General features: G+C 30.1%; 1 protein-coding gene and 1 long non-coding RNA gene across 5 annotated transcripts in view; one reads left to right on the top strand and one right to left on the bottom strand.

The window, feature by feature from the left end:
- Window positions 1-21,551, bottom strand: part of LOC149477658 (uncharacterized) — a 310,772-nt gene that overhangs the window by 259,755 nt on the left and 29,466 nt on the right. The gene's annotated exons all lie outside the window — the stretch shown is intronic.
- LOC149477657 (uncharacterized) overlaps window positions 1,305-21,551 on the top strand; it is an 80,160-nt gene continuing 59,913 nt past the window's right edge. For 3 of the 4 annotated variants that reach the window (XM_089710137.1, XM_089710136.1, XM_089710135.1), the window contains exon 1: window positions 1,318-1,537. In XM_089710137.1, the coding sequence (XP_089566263.1) occupies window positions 1,432-1,537 (106 nt within the window). In that variant the 5' untranslated portion in view covers window positions 1,318-1,431. Of the gene's footprint in view, window positions 1,538-21,551 lie in introns of all 4 variants that reach the window. The other variant, XM_089710138.1, reaches the window with a different exon arrangement.

The following is a 21,551-nucleotide window of genomic DNA, read 5'->3' as shown; positions in this document are numbered from 1 at the left end:
TCTTAAACGTGAGAGAGTTGAAAAACTAATTATTACAATATGAATGAATGTTATATTTTCGTGTCAGTTAATAAGCCGCCCCGCCTGTGGGGCGGGGCGCCCAGATAGATCCGGGATAAAAAATAAAAAAGCTCCTGTTACTTGGGTAAAATATGATTTTCTATTAACGAAACAAATTTGAAACACAGTTATTCATCGCATTTTATAAAAGATGCTTAATTGTTTCGCACAGTGTATAGTTTAAAGTAAAATTGACTGCAGCTGCTTTTATGTAGTTTGAACTTGAGATAATAATAGGTGTAGAAAGTAATAAATAAATATTCATATATTTCCTAGATTAAGATATTCTATATATGTATTCTTTCTTCATATACTAAAATATTATATAAACATAGGCTTAAATGGTCACCGAATGTATATATAATATCTGAAATTTCTAAACCATGCAGCTAGTCGAATAAATTGAAATTATCATATCCAAAAGCAGTGGTTGCAAACCTGTCTCCCAAATCTAGTTTCACCTAGATGACCTGAGGTTATATGTCAACATTTGCCCTATAAAAGTAAACCCCGTGGTTTGCAGCAAGTGCGAGTAACAGTTCCGTGTGTTTACGCGTCCGCGTTCGCGACCGAGTTTGAAAGTGAAGTGGGTTCGATGTGCAGGGGGGACCAACCTTTGGTACCTACTGAAATGTATAGCTATACTTAAGACTTATGTATATAAACAGGAACTAGTATGATTTTTGTGTATATGCTATAATTAAACTAACCTTGCAACATAGTGTAGCAACTTTTAAAATTCTATCATCAGTAGAAATAGATTAATAAGAATGTACACCTATCTTTATGGAGGAGAGGCTATATTATGTAATATAATAACATGTTGATAAAGACTTACTTTATAAGACTTTTATGAAATTCCCTTTACAGGATTGTTTCATTTTCATAAATAAATTACAATAATAGCTACGCTACGCTACGTTAAATGAATATTTTTAGCCAAAAATGAGTTAAGGTCAATCGTAAATCGTAAATTCATATTACATATACGGGGTCGTAGGCCAAAACTTTAATTCGACTCTATAACATAATTTCTTTAAAATCTAATAAGAATATAGCTCCTTATAAATTAATCAAATTCAATCCATCACTATAATGCACTCATTATCATTACAAATTAAACATTTTCCCAAAACACATTGTCCACTATTAACTAATTCGCAATAATCGCTTTCAAGAAATGTTTCTTTCCCCTGCATGGAAGGCGAGAGAGGTCCGATGGTTGCGTACGATCAACTCAGGCGCAGTAGACGTACGACGGTCGTCGCCCGTGCACCAACGTTCAAGCCGCTCAAGAGATGGCGCTGTGCTAAACTGACCTGCTATTTATCTGTGCTGTGAATTGAACCATAGTATGATAGTGAGAGTGAAATGCTACAGCCTAGGTTATTAAGTGGCAGTGAAATGGGCTATATTAACTGTGTTTTATGGGGTGCAGTGGCGGTGCTTTTGTGTACGACTTTATCGACATGTCAAGGTATGGAACTTTTTTGTAAAGTTTTTCAGACGAGTTTTCGTGGAAAACTTGGGAAATTTTTTGTACGACATTTTTATGTGGAAAGCTTAGTAGAATAAAAGTAAGGCAGTATAATGTAATGTATATTAACTTAATACAATTGTTGAAAGCTTTAATATTTTATGCAAGGATTGTACACGGATATATGAAAAGGTATATAGATACACATTCAGAATACATACAATTTAAAATCGTTGTAATAATGACTATAAGATATATAATATGAAGGCTGTATAAATGTTAGCGATCTCGAAAGCTCCGCATACAAACGACATCAACGCACTCGACCACTTATGGTAAATTAACGATAGGTTGACACGAATAAATGTTGAATTTGTCCCACTTTCTTATGTTTGTATTTTTAATCGAGATAATTAACATTTTAACTTTAAAATAAACTAGAGAAATTCTCAGTATAGAGTTATTTTCAAAAATAAAACCGCGTGTAAGCTTTTTTTAGCTATGAAAAACATGTTTCAAATGCAAATTGCAAAATGTTTTTTTAGAGATATTTAAAAATCTACATTTCAAATAATTATTCAAACTATGAAATAAAATACCTTATTATCATCAATATATAAAATACATAAATTCGAATAATTTTCCGATAACTTAAACACAAGATAACCGGAAAATCCGTAAGCTATTTATGAAAGGGTTTTGTAACGTTACACAGAATTATTCAAACCCAAATGAATGCGAAGTTGAATCATAATCGTTACCAAATTGCGCGCGAGTTACGCAAATATCATATTCTTAAAAACAATTGTGAAACGTCATTACATATTAACACATATTAATTAATAGACTTAACACGGGATTAAGTAATCGTGTGTTAGAAATAAGATTAATAGCGTAACTTTAAGACTAGGCATATATAAGTCTTCTTCAAATTTTATTTATATTTTAAAGAAGTTGTAGAAGAATGTTTTAGGTTTCTATGACTATTCTATTCACAGACATGTTATTTTAATGAATTCACTATTTTGGATAACTTTATGATGCCTCGGTTAAGGTTATTTTAATCAACTTAAAAGTTTTATAAATTATCCAGAATTAAAATTTGTCATTCTATAAAGCGGAAAGCTCTACATACAACATTTCCCAAGGAAAGCTTTATTTTATTTTTAGTTTTAGTCCACCATTTCTACAAGTATAATACTCTAATTAGCCTTCTCTAAAGACTAACAAACATCATTGAAATTTAAATACAAATAAGACAAGAACTAAATACAATTATGATCTTTTCCCATTTAAATTCAGCACAAAACAACAAAACCGAGAAAACAAACGTTACTTCACATATAATATGTCTTCATAGTATCATATATGTATATAATATAATATATAATTCGATAGCTCGTGTAGCAAGTTACATTTGCGCAAGCGGTGAACGGTCAAGATGCTAAATGTCAGGCTGAGTAACAATCGCAAACTTGCTTCTGCGATAATTTAAATGTTTTAGTCGCATCTTTGAATATTTTGTAATAAAATTTCTAGATATATTATGTAGAGAAGGTAGGTAGGTAGAGTCCTTGAACTGCTCTATAATATGAAAATAACAGTATTAACGTATTAAGTTCCGTGTACTTTAGTGGGTTATGGAGTAAGGGAAGAGGGGCTAAAAATAATTTATTAGTTACTAGCTTTCCGCCTGCGGCTTCGCCCGCGTTTTCAAAGAAAAACCCGCATAGTTCCCGTTCCCGTGGGATTTCCGGGATAAAACCTAGCCTATGTTACTCGTGGATAATGTAGTTTTCGAATGGTGAAAGAATTTTTAAAATCGGTCCAGTAGTTTATGAGCCTATTCATTACAATCAAACAAACAAACAAACAAACAAAGTTTTCCTCTTTATAATATTAGTGTAGACTAGAGATATGACCCGGCTTCCCACGGGTAAACACCCGTGTATACATATATAAAACCCACTCTTGAAAATCATTTTGTGCATTCAAAAACCCCGAAATGAAACTTGTTGCGTAGTTTAACGTAGCATCATATCATATATCTACTTTGTTATATACTATGTCATGATAGAGACGTATTTACTTGCATTTAAATAGTCTTCTGTTGATCTGTTAAAGATACCTTTTATTAATAAATGTTTGCACTTGGCACAGTATAATTATATTCTACGGAAAATCCATAACTTTATATACAAATAGCAGATACTGTATCTTACATTATATTTAATCCATACCTTTTACATAAGTATTTCTTCAAAGTCGTTACTATCTATTTAGCGAATCCATTTAGATTTCCTCGTTGGTCACGACAGAGTTACAAAAGTGAAATGATTACGTGTATTGTTATTTATTGTTTAACTATGGATACTTTTTGTACATATTATCTTAGCATATACATAAAAAAGTAATCTAAATATAACTTTATGTTGCTCTATATCTAGTTATGATTTTACTCTAACGATTCGTATTAATTCGTAAATGTTTAAATGAATACTAGACGTTATTTTCTATTCAAACTTAATTGTAATTGTAGGACAGTATAAGAATAAATTATGTAATTAAACAGTACAGTCTTAATACTTACCTAGTTTTCTAATAAAACTGACTCAGTAATGCAATTATATTCTCCATTATCATAAATAAATAAAACCACAAAATTATGTGTGGTTAGAAAAAGCGTGTCAACGTCAAACAAGTAAAAACTAAGTTATTAATCTTTATGTATATTTAAAGTAATAAAACAAAACTCTTCATGAGAGAAAGTTATAAAATTAAAAACATAATCTCTTCGAACGTAAATATTTGTAAACAAATACTGATAACGAAAAGGTACGGTTTGAGAAAGAAACAGTTTTAAAGTATTAAATATTAATTATTATATTTTAATAAGTATTCATAAATGTACATACATACCTCTGTCTTGGATTTTTACCAAAATTTTCCAAATCGGCTAGACTAGTTTTAATGAATATTCAATCGTATATTATAACACGTATTTAAAATATATTGTTTTGAAAAGAATAATTCATTGAGTAAAAGCAAGTGAAAAACTTAATTTGTACGCGTATTCATTCATTCAATAAGTAGGGCTGTGCAGAACCTGTTTTCCGGGTCAACAGGGCTCGCTCTAGTGATGTGCGGATGTTTATCTGACATTGCACAGATAAGGAATTTTTCTTTTATTTACCTTTTTTAGTTTCATGTAGTAGAACTTTTATTTATTGATGAGTTGTAAAGAGGTTTCAACGATATCTTTTGTAATTATTTACTTATTATTTAAATTATTATAACGCTGAAATAGTATTGTGTAATGATTAATGAACATTCAAAAACATTCATTCATTAACTTTGTTCAAAGTCGTAGAAAATTTTTATTCGTAGGTTCTCTTTAAACGTATTTTATGTCATGTACGTAAGTAGGTTTATTTTGAAATTTACTAATTCCTTGTAATTACTCTTGTTGTTAATAAGTGTTACAATAGGGAGGTTCCGGGTTCAATTCCCAGTGGGCAAAAAAGTTTCATTTTGGACTTATGTATAAAACCATAACTTTAAAATATGTATAGTTAATCGATCAGTTATGTTTTATGGTTGAATATTTGAATGTAATAAACACATATTTTTTTCATCATCGATAATTATTTTCTATGAACAAATTTGCTTTCCTAAACGCTTAGTTTTCGATATAATTAACGCGTAATTTTACAGTTACTATTGCTTGTATATGTCTATTAATTGCTACGAAATCGCTAAATTACTACATAAGGTTGTAAGTGATGGGCGTAGCGAATAGCGAGAAAGTAATAGTAGGAAATGCGTTTTCGATAAAGATAATGGCGGAATATATTAAAATAGAAATAAAATTTTGCTAAATTTATAATTCTAATACATATTTTTGTATTTGTGAGATATTGTTTCTGTTGAAACATACTTATTGTTTGAGGCACTTAATTCAAAAGAGATAAATGGCTTATTATATATTATATTTGTTGTCTTCATTGACTGTCTAGCACTCTTAAAAATCAAGAATATAAGTTGATTTATTCGAAAAACATAACCTCATTATTATACAAGAAAAAAAAAACCAACATTCATTCATGTTCGTTACATATTTGTCTTCAATAATTACATGCATACAAATAGTTTCTTATAAGGTAAATATGAAAATCGCTGTGTTCACACCTTAATACTTTCACAATATGATGAAAGGTCAAGCTGTGCGTGTGTGTGTGTGTATGTGTGTGTTGCGTATGATGAGTACGAGTCGGCCAATGCTAGCTACTTTCTATTTTTCGATGTCTTGATGAAAAAAATAAAAATTCAAGGGCGCATCGGTTGATTAATAATAATCAATGTATTGTGGAAGGAATTTTCTAGACTTTTTTTTGTACAGAATGTTCTAGTATAGGGAATAGGTTAAGGAATGTTTATGCTTATCCTATAACTGAGTTAATTGTAAAGATATATTTAATTTTGTTGAGATATCGAGACGTAAGATATGACAAAAAGAAACATATTTTTATAGAGATAATATTTACCCTGCATACATAACCTATTATGAATATTCATGTAAAACTTACTATGAATACGTTATGTATATTAGGTGAATATGTATAATGTTATACGAGAATTGATAAGCTGTAATATTAAAAGTAACAGTTTTAAAGATACGATAAATATTATTTAATTATTGCTTATCTGATGCAACTGAAATTTTCAACCATCCAGTTATTATGAAATAATGAAAGCTAGGATGTCGCCGAGGACTGAACTAACCTTTGCAAGTTCTAGGGACCTTTACAATTTCATAAGTCAAAAGCAGGAGCTATTAATAAAATCGATAATAGAAAGATAATCTTGAAGTGGATGCAAATGTAGAGATTTAGTATAAATTCGTCTAATTTTCGATACACAATTGACCTATTTGGTGGTTCGATTCTACTTCTGATACAAAATATGTTATTTTATTTTAATTAATAAATTCATTAATTATATTGTCTTTATCAATATTATTATTTCCTTAATATATTACTTTCTTTCGTTGGATACCCAAAACTTACAGGAATAGAGTTTAATCTATATTCTAATTTGAACCTTATTCCTTGTAACATTAAGTTATATGTATTTGTTAAAAAATAATTTTAGAAAGTTGTTCAGCTGTTACAGGACAATCAGACGTTAACAAGACTTTAATCAATGGTCTTATTAGATTGACACATTCGTTGTGAGGTAATCGCGTACAGACTAACAAAATTGCTAGACGCGATTACGAACTGTTTTGCAATTTATATGGTGTGATATATTATTTGCATTTAAATAGAGATAGAGTAAAATAATATGTTGTAAAGGCTTCCATCATCATAGTGGGAAAAAGTAGGCTGATGATGTTTTTGTTGATAAAGTTAGCTTCGTAATCCTACTTCTTATCAAACTTTCGCGTTTATATAGAAAAATTCCAAGAACGTAATGTGATGTATGTTTGTTAGTCTTTACACAAAAACAGGCTATGGTATTTGTAAGAAATTTAGTACAAAGTTAGATTATATTCTGGGTTAGCACAGGTTACTTTTAGGCGAGGTACCACGCGAGTAAAGCCATGAGCTAGTTAAATATCATTTTAAAAATTATACAAAATTACCTACGCATTTCAACTCATCCAAATTAGGTATAAAGATACTCGTAAAAAGCATACAAACATATTAATTGAGATGTACATAATATGTACGACAAATGAACTATTGACATTTGTACATGACGAAAGCAAGGTGCGAGTCACTAGCGAATGGCTTCGTTATTTTGTGTTATGTCATCGTGTAAAGGTTACACAAAATGTCAGATTAGTGATGTGCAGGATGCTATAATCTTTCTTTTATTGAAGGGCAAATAGCAAGAAATATACAGTGGTTTTGATATGTGAGAGATTGTCGGAAGTCATTTCTTAAATAGGAGATAATAGATTATATGCTGAGCCGTGCGGTTTCACCCGCGGACGAACCTGCAAAAAAAAAAAAATTATCTATAGCTCATGTGTTATTCTGATGCCTATATTACTGTAAGTTTATTTCAAAGATACAGCCAGTTAGTCTTCTACTCTATGCCAATTCGTTACAAACATATATAGAGATAAACTACGATAACATGGCGCGCCCCTCCAAATTACTGTTTCAATGTGTGTAGTGAAATACAAATATTTAAATATTATATTATTATTATTTATAATAATATAATAATTAAATTATTAATTTTTATTATTATATTATATTATTTATTATGAATTTCACAAATACTTTCAAACGTTTTGAATTTTGGAGGGGCGCGCCATGTTATCGTAGTTTATCTCTACATATATTACTCATTCCTTTATATAATATCAGTATAGTTTCTTTATTATTGCTATTATACATATAGACCGCCTCCTTGGTACAGTGGTTGACGCGTGAGCGTAGAACCGAGTGGTCCTGGCTTCGATTCCCGGTGGAGACGAAGAAAAATAAAATGTCTGGGTCTGGCGGGACACAGAAGGCTGATCACCTACTTGTCCCTAAAGAAAATCGATCAGTGAAACAGATGTATAATGCATCTGCCCCTTACCCCACTAGGGGACATGGGATTTCACTTTTATAAAGATAAAAAGAAAAATTTGGAAAATCCAAAAGTGCACGCCTCATAATTTTTTTTAATAAATATTTATTAATTATTATTTTTGTTTATTTAATAACAATTAAACCACATCGAATCAGACCCTGAAAAATGAAAGGGTTCTATTCCTGAGCATACTCAAGCGTAAGAGAAAAAAAAAGACTCGATTAGTAAAGTATTTCGGTCGCTATCGTGTTAACAAGAAAAAGGATCCGCACATACAGACACACGGACGTCCAAGACAGAACTTTTTTAAACTGTTTTTTAACTAGTTTAAATAACAAAAATGACATCAAAAATATCATGAACGTTAAAAATAGTGTTTTTTCTTAATATGTGTGTGTATGTATTATCTTACAAGTGCAATGTATGATACATAAAGACATTTTAAGTTTGAAAAATCAGATGTTTTGCGCGAAGTGACAGTAGTAACCACCTCAACGCTTCGCTTATGAGGCGTGCAAAAGAAATAGAAGCACAAGAAGCTACGATTTTATTAAATCCGAAGCAAAAAGGAATGTAGACCAAGTATTATCCAGGTAAAAGTTCTGTTAAATATGAAAATGTAAAGCTCAGTTTAAGTATCTTTGACCTCAGTTTAAGTAGTAATTGAATGTTCAGATTAACAAGAGTTAAACTACAGTTAATGTAAAGTGGAGTAAGAAATGTATCCAAATAGGAACGGTTCTTTAAATTGCAAGATCACCATTATTATGTTAACGTTAACTCTAGGCTTTTCTCTAAGTGGATAGAGCTTGATGCTACAGTAATAATACAAGTGGTGGTTGAAATGTTTTGGAGGAAATAGGACTTAATAATTGTGGTAAATAGAGTTCAGTTTTGAATGAACTTTATTAGGAGTCTCCGGTAGAATGTTTATAGAAAATTAAGATGTTAAACAGTGAACTGTACTGAAATATCTTGATGGTTACAGAAAGAATGACTAAAACTACAGTTTGAATGGATAATATGGTGAATTATATTTAAAAATAAAAGTAAGAGTGCCTTGCTTATGATTTGGACACAGCTTTCAAATTATTGATTATCAGTTTGCGAAGTTTCAGAAATAACATTCTTTGAATTTTCATGAGCTTTGCTTTGATTTTTTTATGTATCGTCTATATTTAATATTCACAATTTGTTTTGCAATGCTTCTTTCTGTTTGACCGACATAAGAATTATATCTTAGACATATTATAGATAGTGTTCCATAGAAAATACTAGAATACATTTTGTACATAGGAAACGACAAAAGTCACGGACAACCACTAGTATCTACATACACTATACAGCTTATTATACAATCGACACTTTCCCATACTTGTATACAAATTAGTTTTCGTGTATCATTGAAATAAAATTGTCTTATGTATTAAGGTTATCGGGAAGTGCATTTTAGGTTATTTCGAAGTTTGAAGGTCATTTAAAGGTTGAATAACTGGTGTGATTATGTGCGGTTTTGTTATTTCCTTTGACATGTTCCCTTGAATCTATACTTAATATTTTAAAGCTGAAGAGTTTGTTAGTTTGAACGCGCTAATCTCAGGAACTACTGGTCCAAATTGAAAAATTTTGTCAGTGTTAGATAGCCCATTTATTGAGGAAGGCATATAGGCTATATATCATCACGCTTAGACCAACAGGAGCGGAGCACTGCGTGTAAAACCGCGGGGCACAGCTAGTTTATTATATTTTTTTAATTATATATTTATTAGCTCCAATAATATGCTAATCATGTAATATCGGAATGGTGTACGTATAATATACTTCATAATATGGTCTATGTTATGTAACTGTTTCTTTTAAAAACGTATTATCGTTCTAGTGTGTGTCTATGAAATAAAAAACAAAATCTTATATATGGCATTTTTTTATTTTATTATCTAACATATTTTCATTGTTTTTATATTTTAATAGCAATAACTATTATATCATATTGCGTGTAAAACTGCAATTTAAATAGAAGGTCAATTAAATAGTGAATTTAGCCTCGAATCCGATCAATTACGGACCAGGAAATATTATTTGGTAGCCTAGGAATTTTCATACTTGTCAACCTTAGTTTAATTTGAAAGTTGTGCAATAGATTATTATTTTAGGCTAGACTTAACTTGTTAAAATGTTTGATTAGAATCAATATTTCAATCAACTAGCGCGAGCGGTCCGCCCCGGCTTCGCCCGTGGTACATGTTTACGTTTTCTCTCCATAAGAACCATCCTCGTACTTCAAGAAATATTATAATAAAATAATTATCTAAATCGGTCCAGCCGTTCACGCGTGGTGCCATGACCAATGGAACTAGGGATTCATTTTTATATATTTTTGATTTCTAGAGACGTCGCGTCGTAGGTGAAATTTCATTAGGGTAAGGAAAGAGCTTTTGACAAAAAGTTCATCATTACATATAATTTAAAACAAAGTAGCTGTCTGTCCGTCTCTATGTATGTTTATTGAAACATACGCAACTTTAGAAATACGCAAAGGAGGTTCTTGAGAGAGATTTTATACATATTATAATTTGTTAAGTTTTCGACAAAGTGGGCGAAGCTGCGTGCGAAAAGCTAGTTTATTATATTATTGTGTTGATTGATTTTATGATTGTGCTAAAATTATATAGTAGATACTTTAAAGGACACGTATCAGTAAATTTAAGTATACTATAGCATTGTGTAAGATAAAAAATATCTATAACTAGCTGTTCCGCGCGGTTTCACCCCCGTGGCTCCGCTCCTGTTGGTCGTAGCGTGATGATATAAAGCCTATAACCTTCCTCGATAAATGGGCTATCTAACACCGAAAGAATTTTTCAAATCGGACCAGTAGATCCCGAGATTAGCGCGTTCAAACAAACAAACAAACTCTTCAGCTTTATAATATTAGTATAGATAAAATTATATTGAATGGTTTATACTTTAACAAACATAACAACACAATAATTCGACCGTGAAATTATAAATTGTATAAAATGTAATATAAAACATTTCTTATATAATAAAGAGGGAAGTGTGAGTACCTATTTGTAATAACTTAATTCTGAGGTAAGATGTTACAAGATGTAATGAGAGGTTTCGGAGCTAATGGCTTGACGTAACTTGTAACGGAGGTATTCATTTTCTTGTTTATTATATTTAAATGATTTGGTAAAATATTTTTGTAATCTACACCTTTTACGTGTTATAAAGAGAATGAATTGTAAGTTTTATTTGTAGAAAAGTCAACTACTTAAAGTATTTTGTATATTATTTTACTAGGCTAGGTAGGAAATAATATTCCTGGGTAAAATTATATTAAGTTAAAGATACGAAATACTAGGAAAAGTTTTTGAATAAAAATAGAGTAGAGTGCTATAAACGTTCGTTTTTTTAGCTTATATAAAGAAAAATCTCACTACACAAAAAACAAAGCAAATAAATGAATACGATTTTGTCCCCTTAATTATACATCCTTAACACATATACCATCCGTACTAGGTGAATAGGGACAACACTAGTGCGAAAAAACCGATACCGGATAACTAGTGATGTGACCGAGTGAAATGGAACCGGACAAAGTATTTGTATCGCGTTTTTATAACCGGTGAAAGTCGGTTTGAGGTTGACATCTTGAGATTGAAGATACGGTCGTTTAGAAGACGAGATATATAGTGAAAAGGATTCTTAAATGACATCATATAACGAATAAAATATTTATGATTGTATCTACAATTCGAGTAATAAGTCTCTTTGGAGTTGCGTGAATATTCCAATTAGAAGCAACATTTTATACTCGAAGCAAACTTGAACACAACTCAATGTGATTAATAAAACAAAAATAATTTAGCTGCAGTTAACGCGAGCCTATCGAAAAAACTAAAACCGCAACGACATATACGCTACATTAAAATACGGTTCAACTTAGTATCTGTGGTTCAACTAAAACGATAAATCAATGCAGAACTCATGAGCTCACGTAAACATATAACAATGTAAGGAACATATTGCAAAGTACCTTTTAACCTATTTACCTTAGCTTATCAGACGAACTACCAGTTCGGTTGCTAAAAAGTATTATATTATCTGTGCCTTCGTTGTTAATAAATAATTTTACAAACCACCTGACCAAAGTCTTCGTAACACTATTAAATGATCAGCGACCAACTATTGCTTGTGAATTACATAAAACATTGCACGCAGTCAACCGTAGCAGACGCTGAGAAGTGGGCAAGTGTAACGGAGATAATTACCTTAATTACCTTTGTTAATGTAGCATCATATGGGAGAAATCATGGGAACTTTATTTGGTGGGTTAGGAATTCAAATATAGTGCATATTATGTAGGTTTTGAATGGTGTTTTTGGTTAGATTTCGGGGTAGAATTTGTCAGTTTTCTTTTCTAGTTATATAGTTAACTAGCTTTCCGCCCGCGGCTTAGGTAAGGTAGTCCTTTACGACATCCGACGCCCACTAAATAATAGAAAATGAAATACCATAACGAAATATGCACACAATTTCTCTACAAACAAATATTCGGTTTCTATATTAAATAAATCCGGTAAAGTGAAAGTGAATACCGGAGTCGTGGCAAGCGAATCTTGGCCCTTGACAAATTGCCAAGTTTGAGTCATCTTTCTAGATTGTTCTAGTATTTGTAGGTTTTGATATTTCTCGATTTATTTTTAAAAATGTATTATGGTTATTTTACTCATTAGGTTAAGTACTTTCGATATCAGTTTAAAGTTTTTGATAACTGCAATAGTTACAGAATAATCGCTTGTGCACACTTAACGATTACTTACACCCTTTATATTAGTTAATTAAGCGTTCTGTTAATAAATTGTAGGATAAAAAAAATATAGAGCATTTTTATTTCAGAAATAAAATTTATAAATAATCACTTTATCAGACTTTACCTAGAGCAAGTTTTTAAAATTGAATTAAATTAAAAATTAAACCCCAGACTACTTCAACCATCAATTTTCGTAAACTAAGAGAAAAAAGTTATTCCATTATCTTATTTTTATACATTAATTGGAAAAAGATATCATTTACAAATAATTTAGTGAAAGCAATTCTTATTATATTTGATATCTAACACACGGACACATCGAGTGGTTCAAAATAATGAATCGCTTTTTGATTGACGTGTATTTTATATAATATTGTTTGGAACAATTATTTATTAGGCAATTGTTTTTTGTAACGTACACTATTCTTACATATATTTTCCTCTTTACTTTTGATTAAATACAATTTTTTATTGATAAATAAAAGTACTATTTACTGTTCTTATTCAATCTCTAAGTGTTAAGATACTCGTAATGTATGTAAATTCTCTATAATTTAAGTGTAATAATTGTAAATTATTGCAACTTTTGTAATACATATAAGTAAAGTATAAGTAAATATATAAGTAAGTAAATTCATAAGTTGTTTTCGATTAAGAAATATTATATATTTTTTATTACAAATCGCAAAACTATTGATGGAAAATTCTGAATGTACTACGATAACTAAATTTCAAGACAATTCAAAGTCAATTAGTAAAACTTTTTTAGAACAAAAACATTATTTTATTACCTTGTTCTGACCTCAATAAAATTGACATTACATAAATATAATTGCAATAGCTACTATGTCAATATACTCTTATACAACCTTATGTAATTCTTTTATTCTTACATTAGTTGTAATAGTCTATGTGAATTTTATATTCGTCTTAGATTTTCTTTAGAAAATCATCATTCTATTGACATAGTTATATCTTCTCTGTATACATATAAAATTTTCGTCACAATGTTACTTACCATACTCCTCCGGAACGGCTGGACTGATTGTGATGAAATTTTGTGTATATCGGATATGTCTGAGAATAATATCTATTTTTCATACCGCTAAATCATACGGTAGATAACGTTTGCCGAGACAGCTAATATGAATAAAGTTAAATGAAGAATAATTAAAAACTAGAAAATCTATTTTTAACAATACTTTGCTTAATCCTAATGTTTCGTTTTCGCATGAAACAAACTCACGCGAAATCTGCAATTAAAAGTGGTTTAAAATTTAGCAATTGTGATACAATATTACTGTAAAAATTAATTGTTTCGATAGCAATGAGGTAAATTTTGCTTGCATCAGTTATCAATCTACAATTATTTATTAGTTTGTTTGAAGCAATTATTTCTGTCAAACTGTAATTTAAATTAATAATATTTCCCTTTATTTTCAGGTAATTGCCGGACTTACAAAGAATTTGTAACACAGATGGGTATGAAATTAGCATTTAAGTGTGTAAAAAACAAGGACTCTATTTTATATAGTAGTTAACAATTACACAAACATTTATTTATTACTCTATAATAAAACTATAAAACTAAACATAGTTAGATAGCCAAGAATTATTTTCAGGTACATAATTATTTTTAGAACAAATTAGGTAATATGGATTGGTAAGAAATTAACATATTAGTTGCGATTACACACAAATATAGTTTGAAAGCCAGGAAAAACTACAGGCGTGCTTTACCTTTGTGGAATATACTCTTTTTTAAACCTAAATTTACAAATAAATAAAACAAACCTGCTTAATACGATTACCATACCATGATCTATCATCCTCACACTAGACTATTACCAAACAGGTACATTAGAATTCATATATTTATGACTGTGTGCGTTAAAAAGCTTTTCTCTACAACAATCAATCATACATAACTTTGGACGTCTTAAACCAAAAGCTATACAATAAACCTTAAGCAGGTTGAAGCCTACACTGGGCCAAGTGAATGACCTCAGATCGAAGTGCTTTCGCCGATGTGAAAGTTATCGGACATCTCTTACCTTTTTTGATACCTTTCGATACGCATTCTTATGTTTTTTGAGTGGATAATATTGTATGCTTGTGTCTTTATTTATTTTTTAAATTATAATACTTTATTGTAAAAACTAAGAATATAAAAAATACATATTATTTTTGAAAGGGCATCATTTATACAACAGGCGGCCTCATTACTAAACAGCAATCAATACCAGGCAACCTATAAGATAAGAAATATATACCACTTGACTATATTAAGAATACGCCTACGTTAAGAATAATGAAGCTTTTTGCTGTTGTAAAAAAAATTAAAATCGGTATAGTACTTTTTGAGTTTAAAAGGCAAATTACGCGGTTGTTTTATAAAATATTTCGGAATTGTAAGTTATTATAGATCTTATTTTATGAATATGAACAGAATTATTTATCTATTTTATAAATATTATAAATAACGAGTAATAAAGAGTGTAGCAAAAAGTATCTTGTAGGTTTTATAGTTACCTATAAAAGCGACCTGTTACTTATATATTATCACTTTTGATATAAATAAGATATAAAACAAGTTATTGTATTTCTGCATTCAAACCTTGAACGGCACAATTTAAAAGCGATCTGTTATTAAAATGGGCATGCCCCAGTTCTATAAATGTTTTTATTGTTGAATTTCATTAAACCTTCTAGAAGAAAATTTGTTCTTATATATATTTATCAATTGTGAAACTGTTGAGCAATATATGATTTACTTGCAAGTTGCAAGAGTTGACAGGTTAAGGTTAAAAATTTACAAGTTAAACAATTGAGGACTCACATGTATGTGTTAAGTGTTTTTACACACAAAATTGTAAAATTATATACTTACGACTAATTACTTGACTACGTAATTATATGAATAGATACTGGTGGATATGCTTTTTATAAGTAAATAGATTTCCGCCTGCGGCTTCACCCACGTTTTCAAAGGACAAACCGCATAGTTCCCATTCCCGTGGGATTTCCGGGATAAAACCTATCCTATGTGTTAATCCAAGTTACCCTCTATATGTGTGCTATATTTCATTGTAATCGGTTCAGTAGTTTATGCATGCAAACCATACCTACATACATACATAATTACAAACCTTTATCCTCTTTATAATATTAGTATAGATTAGTCGTAAGTATGTACCCTCATAGGAGGCCCGTGTTCCAGCAGTGGGAACGTATATGGGCATCAGCCCATCATCAGATGATGATGATGATGTATGTTGAAATATGAGGGATAAAATTGTACAAATACTTTTAATTCAAATTATTAAATTTAATCAAGGTCAATGTCAATTTTTATAACTAGAGTGATGCTAACTAAATATCAATAGCATTCTCTCGTTATACGCATTAATTCACTTTTTAACCGTGAAGATTGTAATTAACCCGCTCATAATTAATTTTGCCAGTTCAAATATTTAATGGTAATGGTGTCAATCTAATTAGTTAATTATTACGGTTTACATTTTTCTGTTCTGATAATGTTTGTGCTACTTTATGACCTAATTTTATCTAGATACTAGCTGTACCCCGCGGTTTTACCTGCATTGCTCCGCTACTAATGGTCTTAGCGTGATGATATATAACATATAGCCTTCCTCGATAAATGGACTATCTTACAGTGAAATAATTTTTCAAATTGGACCCGTGGTTTCTGAGATTAGCGCTTTCAAACAAACATATATACAGCTACAGCTTTATAAAATTAGTATAGATTGTGAGAATGTTTATTTTAAAACTTATTATTAGGCAGGTATGTTCATAAAAATACGTAATAAATAATGATGATTCATTTGGGTATGTAAATTTTGTTATAACATAAATTATAAACGCATAATTATCTTTTATTTTCCTTTTATGTTTGTCGACCTTTATAAAAAGTTTATTATGGATATACGTTTGCTTAAAAAAAATAAAACAAATTAATAAACGGCTTGATTTAAATACTGAGCTTTAAGCTCCTCTATAAAGCTTATATTTTTTCTAATTTTCATTGCGTACAATTTCTCTCTTCAATATAATCACTACATTGTATAAAACAAAGGCGCTGTCGCTGTCTGTGCATCTCTATGTATGCTAAAATCTTCATAACTACGCAACACATTCTGATGTGGTTTTTAATAGATAGAGTGTCTGTCGAGGAAGGTTTTAGTATATTATTCATATGGTTATAGACAAAGCGAAGCTGACGGAAAGTAAACATTACATACATTTGAAACATATCCACACAAAACAAAATTACTTTTGAAAGCTAGTAAATTCCTTCACGTATTTATGCGAAAGTGCAGAAGCAGCCACTTTCATCTTGCAGCCCTTTCCACAAAGTATGAACATCCTAAGATTTCTCTCTGACGTCACTGTAGGCTTTATACCTTGGGTTTATGGTTATTGGAAATGCTAATTGTGCGGTTTAATTAAAAATATGACATTTTCCTTTACTTGAAAAGGAAGTCGAAGATGTACCGATTATCTAGTCGAATTTAAAATGGTAGAGTGAAATGTACACACAGAAATAATACCAGTAAATATTGAAAATAGAGATTATTAGCTAAAAACAGTACGCTGTATAATGTTTATTATTCAAAAGAAAGTAAATAATAAATGACCGGGTCAATGTCTAAAGAAACTCGAGCTTTTCCCATGTTATTATAAAAAAACGTTTTTATTTTGGAGCTTAATAAACGCGATAAATATACTTACGCTTTGGTATAGAATTGTTAAATTATTTTTTTTGATCTCCCTATTATTTCCTATATTCATATAAAAATATATCACAAAGTAGGAAGGAACAGCGAAAGTATATAAGTTATTTCCTCGCTAGAAATGGCGACAGATTTCTAACTAGTTCGATATTCCAGCTTCGTCCGCATCCTCTTTAAAAACTTGCAACATTTATAAAAGGTGAAAACTTGTGCTAATGATACTATTTAAGTGTTGGTTTATTTATTTTGTATTACTTATCGTTATTTTTCCGTTAGAGATTCACTTCCTCTCTTTATCTATACTTCTATACTAATATTATAAAGAGGAAAGGTTTGTATGTATGTATGTATGTATGGTTTTCACGCATAAACTACTGGACCGATTTTGATGAAATTTGGCACAGATAATCTTTAGACCCTGAGAAGAACATAGGCTACCTTTTATAGCGAAATATGTACCACGGGCGAAGCCGGGGCGGAGTATTCAATAATTGCAATTGAGTTTTCAATCGTGTTGGATTATCTTATACTGGTCTTATTTCTACGTGTTGCCTTGTTTCCGTTAATGTTAGCTTTGGTAAAAATCTTAGGAATATTATTATGAAGAAATACAGGTCAAGCTTTAAGTGTTTTTGTAAAAATATTTTTTGTAAAAAAGCTCCAAATAAATCTATACTAATATTATAAAGCTGAAGAGTTTGTTTGTTTTAACGCGCTAATCTCGGGAACTATACTGGTCCGATTTGAACAATTCTTACGGTGTTAGATAGCTCATTTATCGCGGAAGGCTATAGGGTATATATATCATCACGCTACGACCAACAGGAGTGGAGCCACAGGGGTGAAACCGCGCGGAGCAGCTAGTATAACATATAGATAAACATTTTATTAAATTTAGTGTATAAAGTAGAGTGCTCTACTTTAAGATCAGTGTAATTAAACATTCCTCAACTTACTTTAACTGTATTAAATACAATAAAGAAACTATAACAAATCAAAGTTATTCTAAGAAATACGTAACTTATTGAGTCAAGTTAATTTTAGTATAAAATATAGAGCGACAGTCTAGTCGTATTTGCATTATTTACTTTCAAGGTAAATAGGATTTTATTTTAATTACATTTATTATATAACACAGGCAATAAATTAAATGCCGGATAAATGCTAGGCAAACCAAAGATATTTAGGTCGTTAATACATAAACATCGAATTATATTTTGATCGGAAACGTGTATTTTTGCACATTTTGGATTATTAATGGAGCTTTAGAGGTAATGAATGAGTCAAAGGAAGCATTATATTTGTTAGATGTTGACGGATCTTGTAATAAAATCTAATTAATCAAGTTTTTGACGCTATTTATATTATTATTTGATGCAAAGGTTATTCCACTAAAACGATATAACAGTTATTTCAGATTATTTTAAACATATATTTAAAATTAAAAACTATAGTCACCCTACAGCTATGTCAATGTGTGCGTGGAATTTTCTATGTAGAGCGATACAATGTGTCCATTTTTTCCATTTATTGAGAATATATCAATTCTTAATATGCAATATTATTGACAGTTTATGCAATTACTATCGTTGGTTGGTACTAACAATTGGTGTTTTTATCACTGTTATATGGTATTACATAGAATCAAAATATATATCATAATACAGTAATTATTTAGTCAAAATAATGTTTATTGATTCATACGAATACAATAATTCAGATAATATGTAAATTGAGGTAAAGTTTGGACTACCAAGTTAACGTTTACACACCGAGCCTCCATTACCTTCTATAAAATTCATACTACATTGCGTCATAGCACCACAGTTTCAACGTATCGCAGTTCGCACGACGCAGTGTATGCATCAAGTGACAGGTCCAAGGTATAGGCGTCAAAAAGTGCATCAACCGGAACCGAACACGCACCAATAGCGATGAAAGCAGATCACTGAACTATTGCGAACTCCAGTCTTGTACTAAGTTTGATCTCCGGAACTGCAACCTTTTGTGAAGATTGTATCGAATTTTATGAGGTAATCGTTCTTTTGAAATTTCGGACACGACTGGCATATCTCGGTTGGAAGCTAAATTGTTTGTTATTTTATGACATTTTCATTAAACAGTGGAAGAATATATAGACATCGATTTTTACTCCGTACTTGATAGTTTATTACTATAAATTCTTAGGTTGAGGCTCCTATTCTAATATAAATGTATTTACATCCGAATCACAATACAAGTACGATGAAAAACTTTGTGCAATATCATATCTTTCAAACACTACTAGAAAATTGATATTACAGTAAACACATTGTCCTAATTTCTATCGTATAACTTTCTATTACTGAACTAATCTACATATGTTTAAAACCTCAGGAAACCAATATAAATTCCTGGATGCGTGCAATTATTTAAATGACGTATAATAAAGAGCAGTAACGGGCAACATAGCGGGTGACATGAATACTATCAATATTGGTTCAACTATAATTTTGCGCTTACGCATTTGCTTGCAAATCTCTTGCAAATTCAAGTGTTAGTTATATTATATGTTTATGTATGTGTTTTTATTTGCTTTCGTCGAAACGGCTGACTTCATTTTAATTAAACTAACACACGTTACAAATTGACTTTTAATACATATCAATATTTAAAAATACGTGTATTTCAATTGAAATGTTTTACGCAACCATATTTTTAAACTCCTAGGTTTTTAAATATGTACATTCTTAAGACTTAGTTTCCTCTTCCTCGCTCTTCTTGATTCTTGAACACGTTTTCTATAACGAATAAAATAATATTTTTATTTTCAATCACGTAGTTTTGTAATTAAGTACCTCAACGATACATCTTAAGATATTTTCGAATATATTTGTTTCAATACATTTAGCGATTAAAATTACACACATTTACATAAAAGAAAATGGTAGAGATTTATTACTTGCATAAATTGTATGAAAAGCGATAAATTTCGATATCATATGTACATTATATCATAAAAGATAGTAAAACTATCTGAAAGCGAGTAATGTAAATCGTGATTTTGCTTTATGTAGTGTTAACTATATTTTAAAACAACACTTTCACGATATTGCATTTTAAATTGTTATAATTTATAGCAAATAAACGTAGAATATAATAATTTATTGTTAGTAATTAATATAAAAGCTTATGTTATATTATTTTCTTGTGAACACAATTTTGTATTGAATAAAAATAATCACACTATTGATAGTTCCAAGGCTTATTTTAAAACCTTTTCGCATTGTAAGTTTGCTCTATATTTATTTCTTCAAAAATGATAAAGTATTTTTATATTTCATTCCTTTATCTAATTTCTTAAGAGGACTCTTATATAATAATTTATTTATTAAATTAAAAAAAATCTACTTTTAACTGTAATTAATGCAATAATTTCCATTTATGTTACACTAGCTTATCGGCCGCGGCTTCTCCCGCTTTGTCTAAAACCTAATATGTAAATTATATACTAAAACCTTCCTCTTGATTCACTCTATCTATTAAAAAAACCGCATCAAAATCCGTTGCGTAGTTTTAAAGATTTAAGCATACAAAGGGACATAGGGACAGAGAAAGCGACTTTGTTTTATACTATGTAGTGATGATTTAGCTCATTTAATGTTTGGTATTTCGCTTAAAATCTATTAAAATTTTATAAACTTGATTCTATCATTAGCCTTTACTCAGAAAGAACCTACATATAAATATTTCTTAGTATTTAAGCTTAATCGATGTATTTGCAAACATTATAGCATTCTACACGTTAAAATTCTAACTACATAGCTTATTTCCATGTTGAAAGATTTCTGATTAAAAATGTCTACCT

This window comes from Colias philodice, chromosome 24 (assembly GCF_061535455.1).
Source record: "Colias philodice isolate Cphi_HAF_F1 chromosome 24, ilColPhil1 Martin Lab GWU primary, whole genome shotgun sequence".
Lineage (NCBI taxonomy): Eukaryota > Metazoa > Arthropoda > Insecta > Lepidoptera > Pieridae > Colias > Colias philodice.
This window is presented reverse-complemented; position numbering and strand designations above follow the sequence as displayed.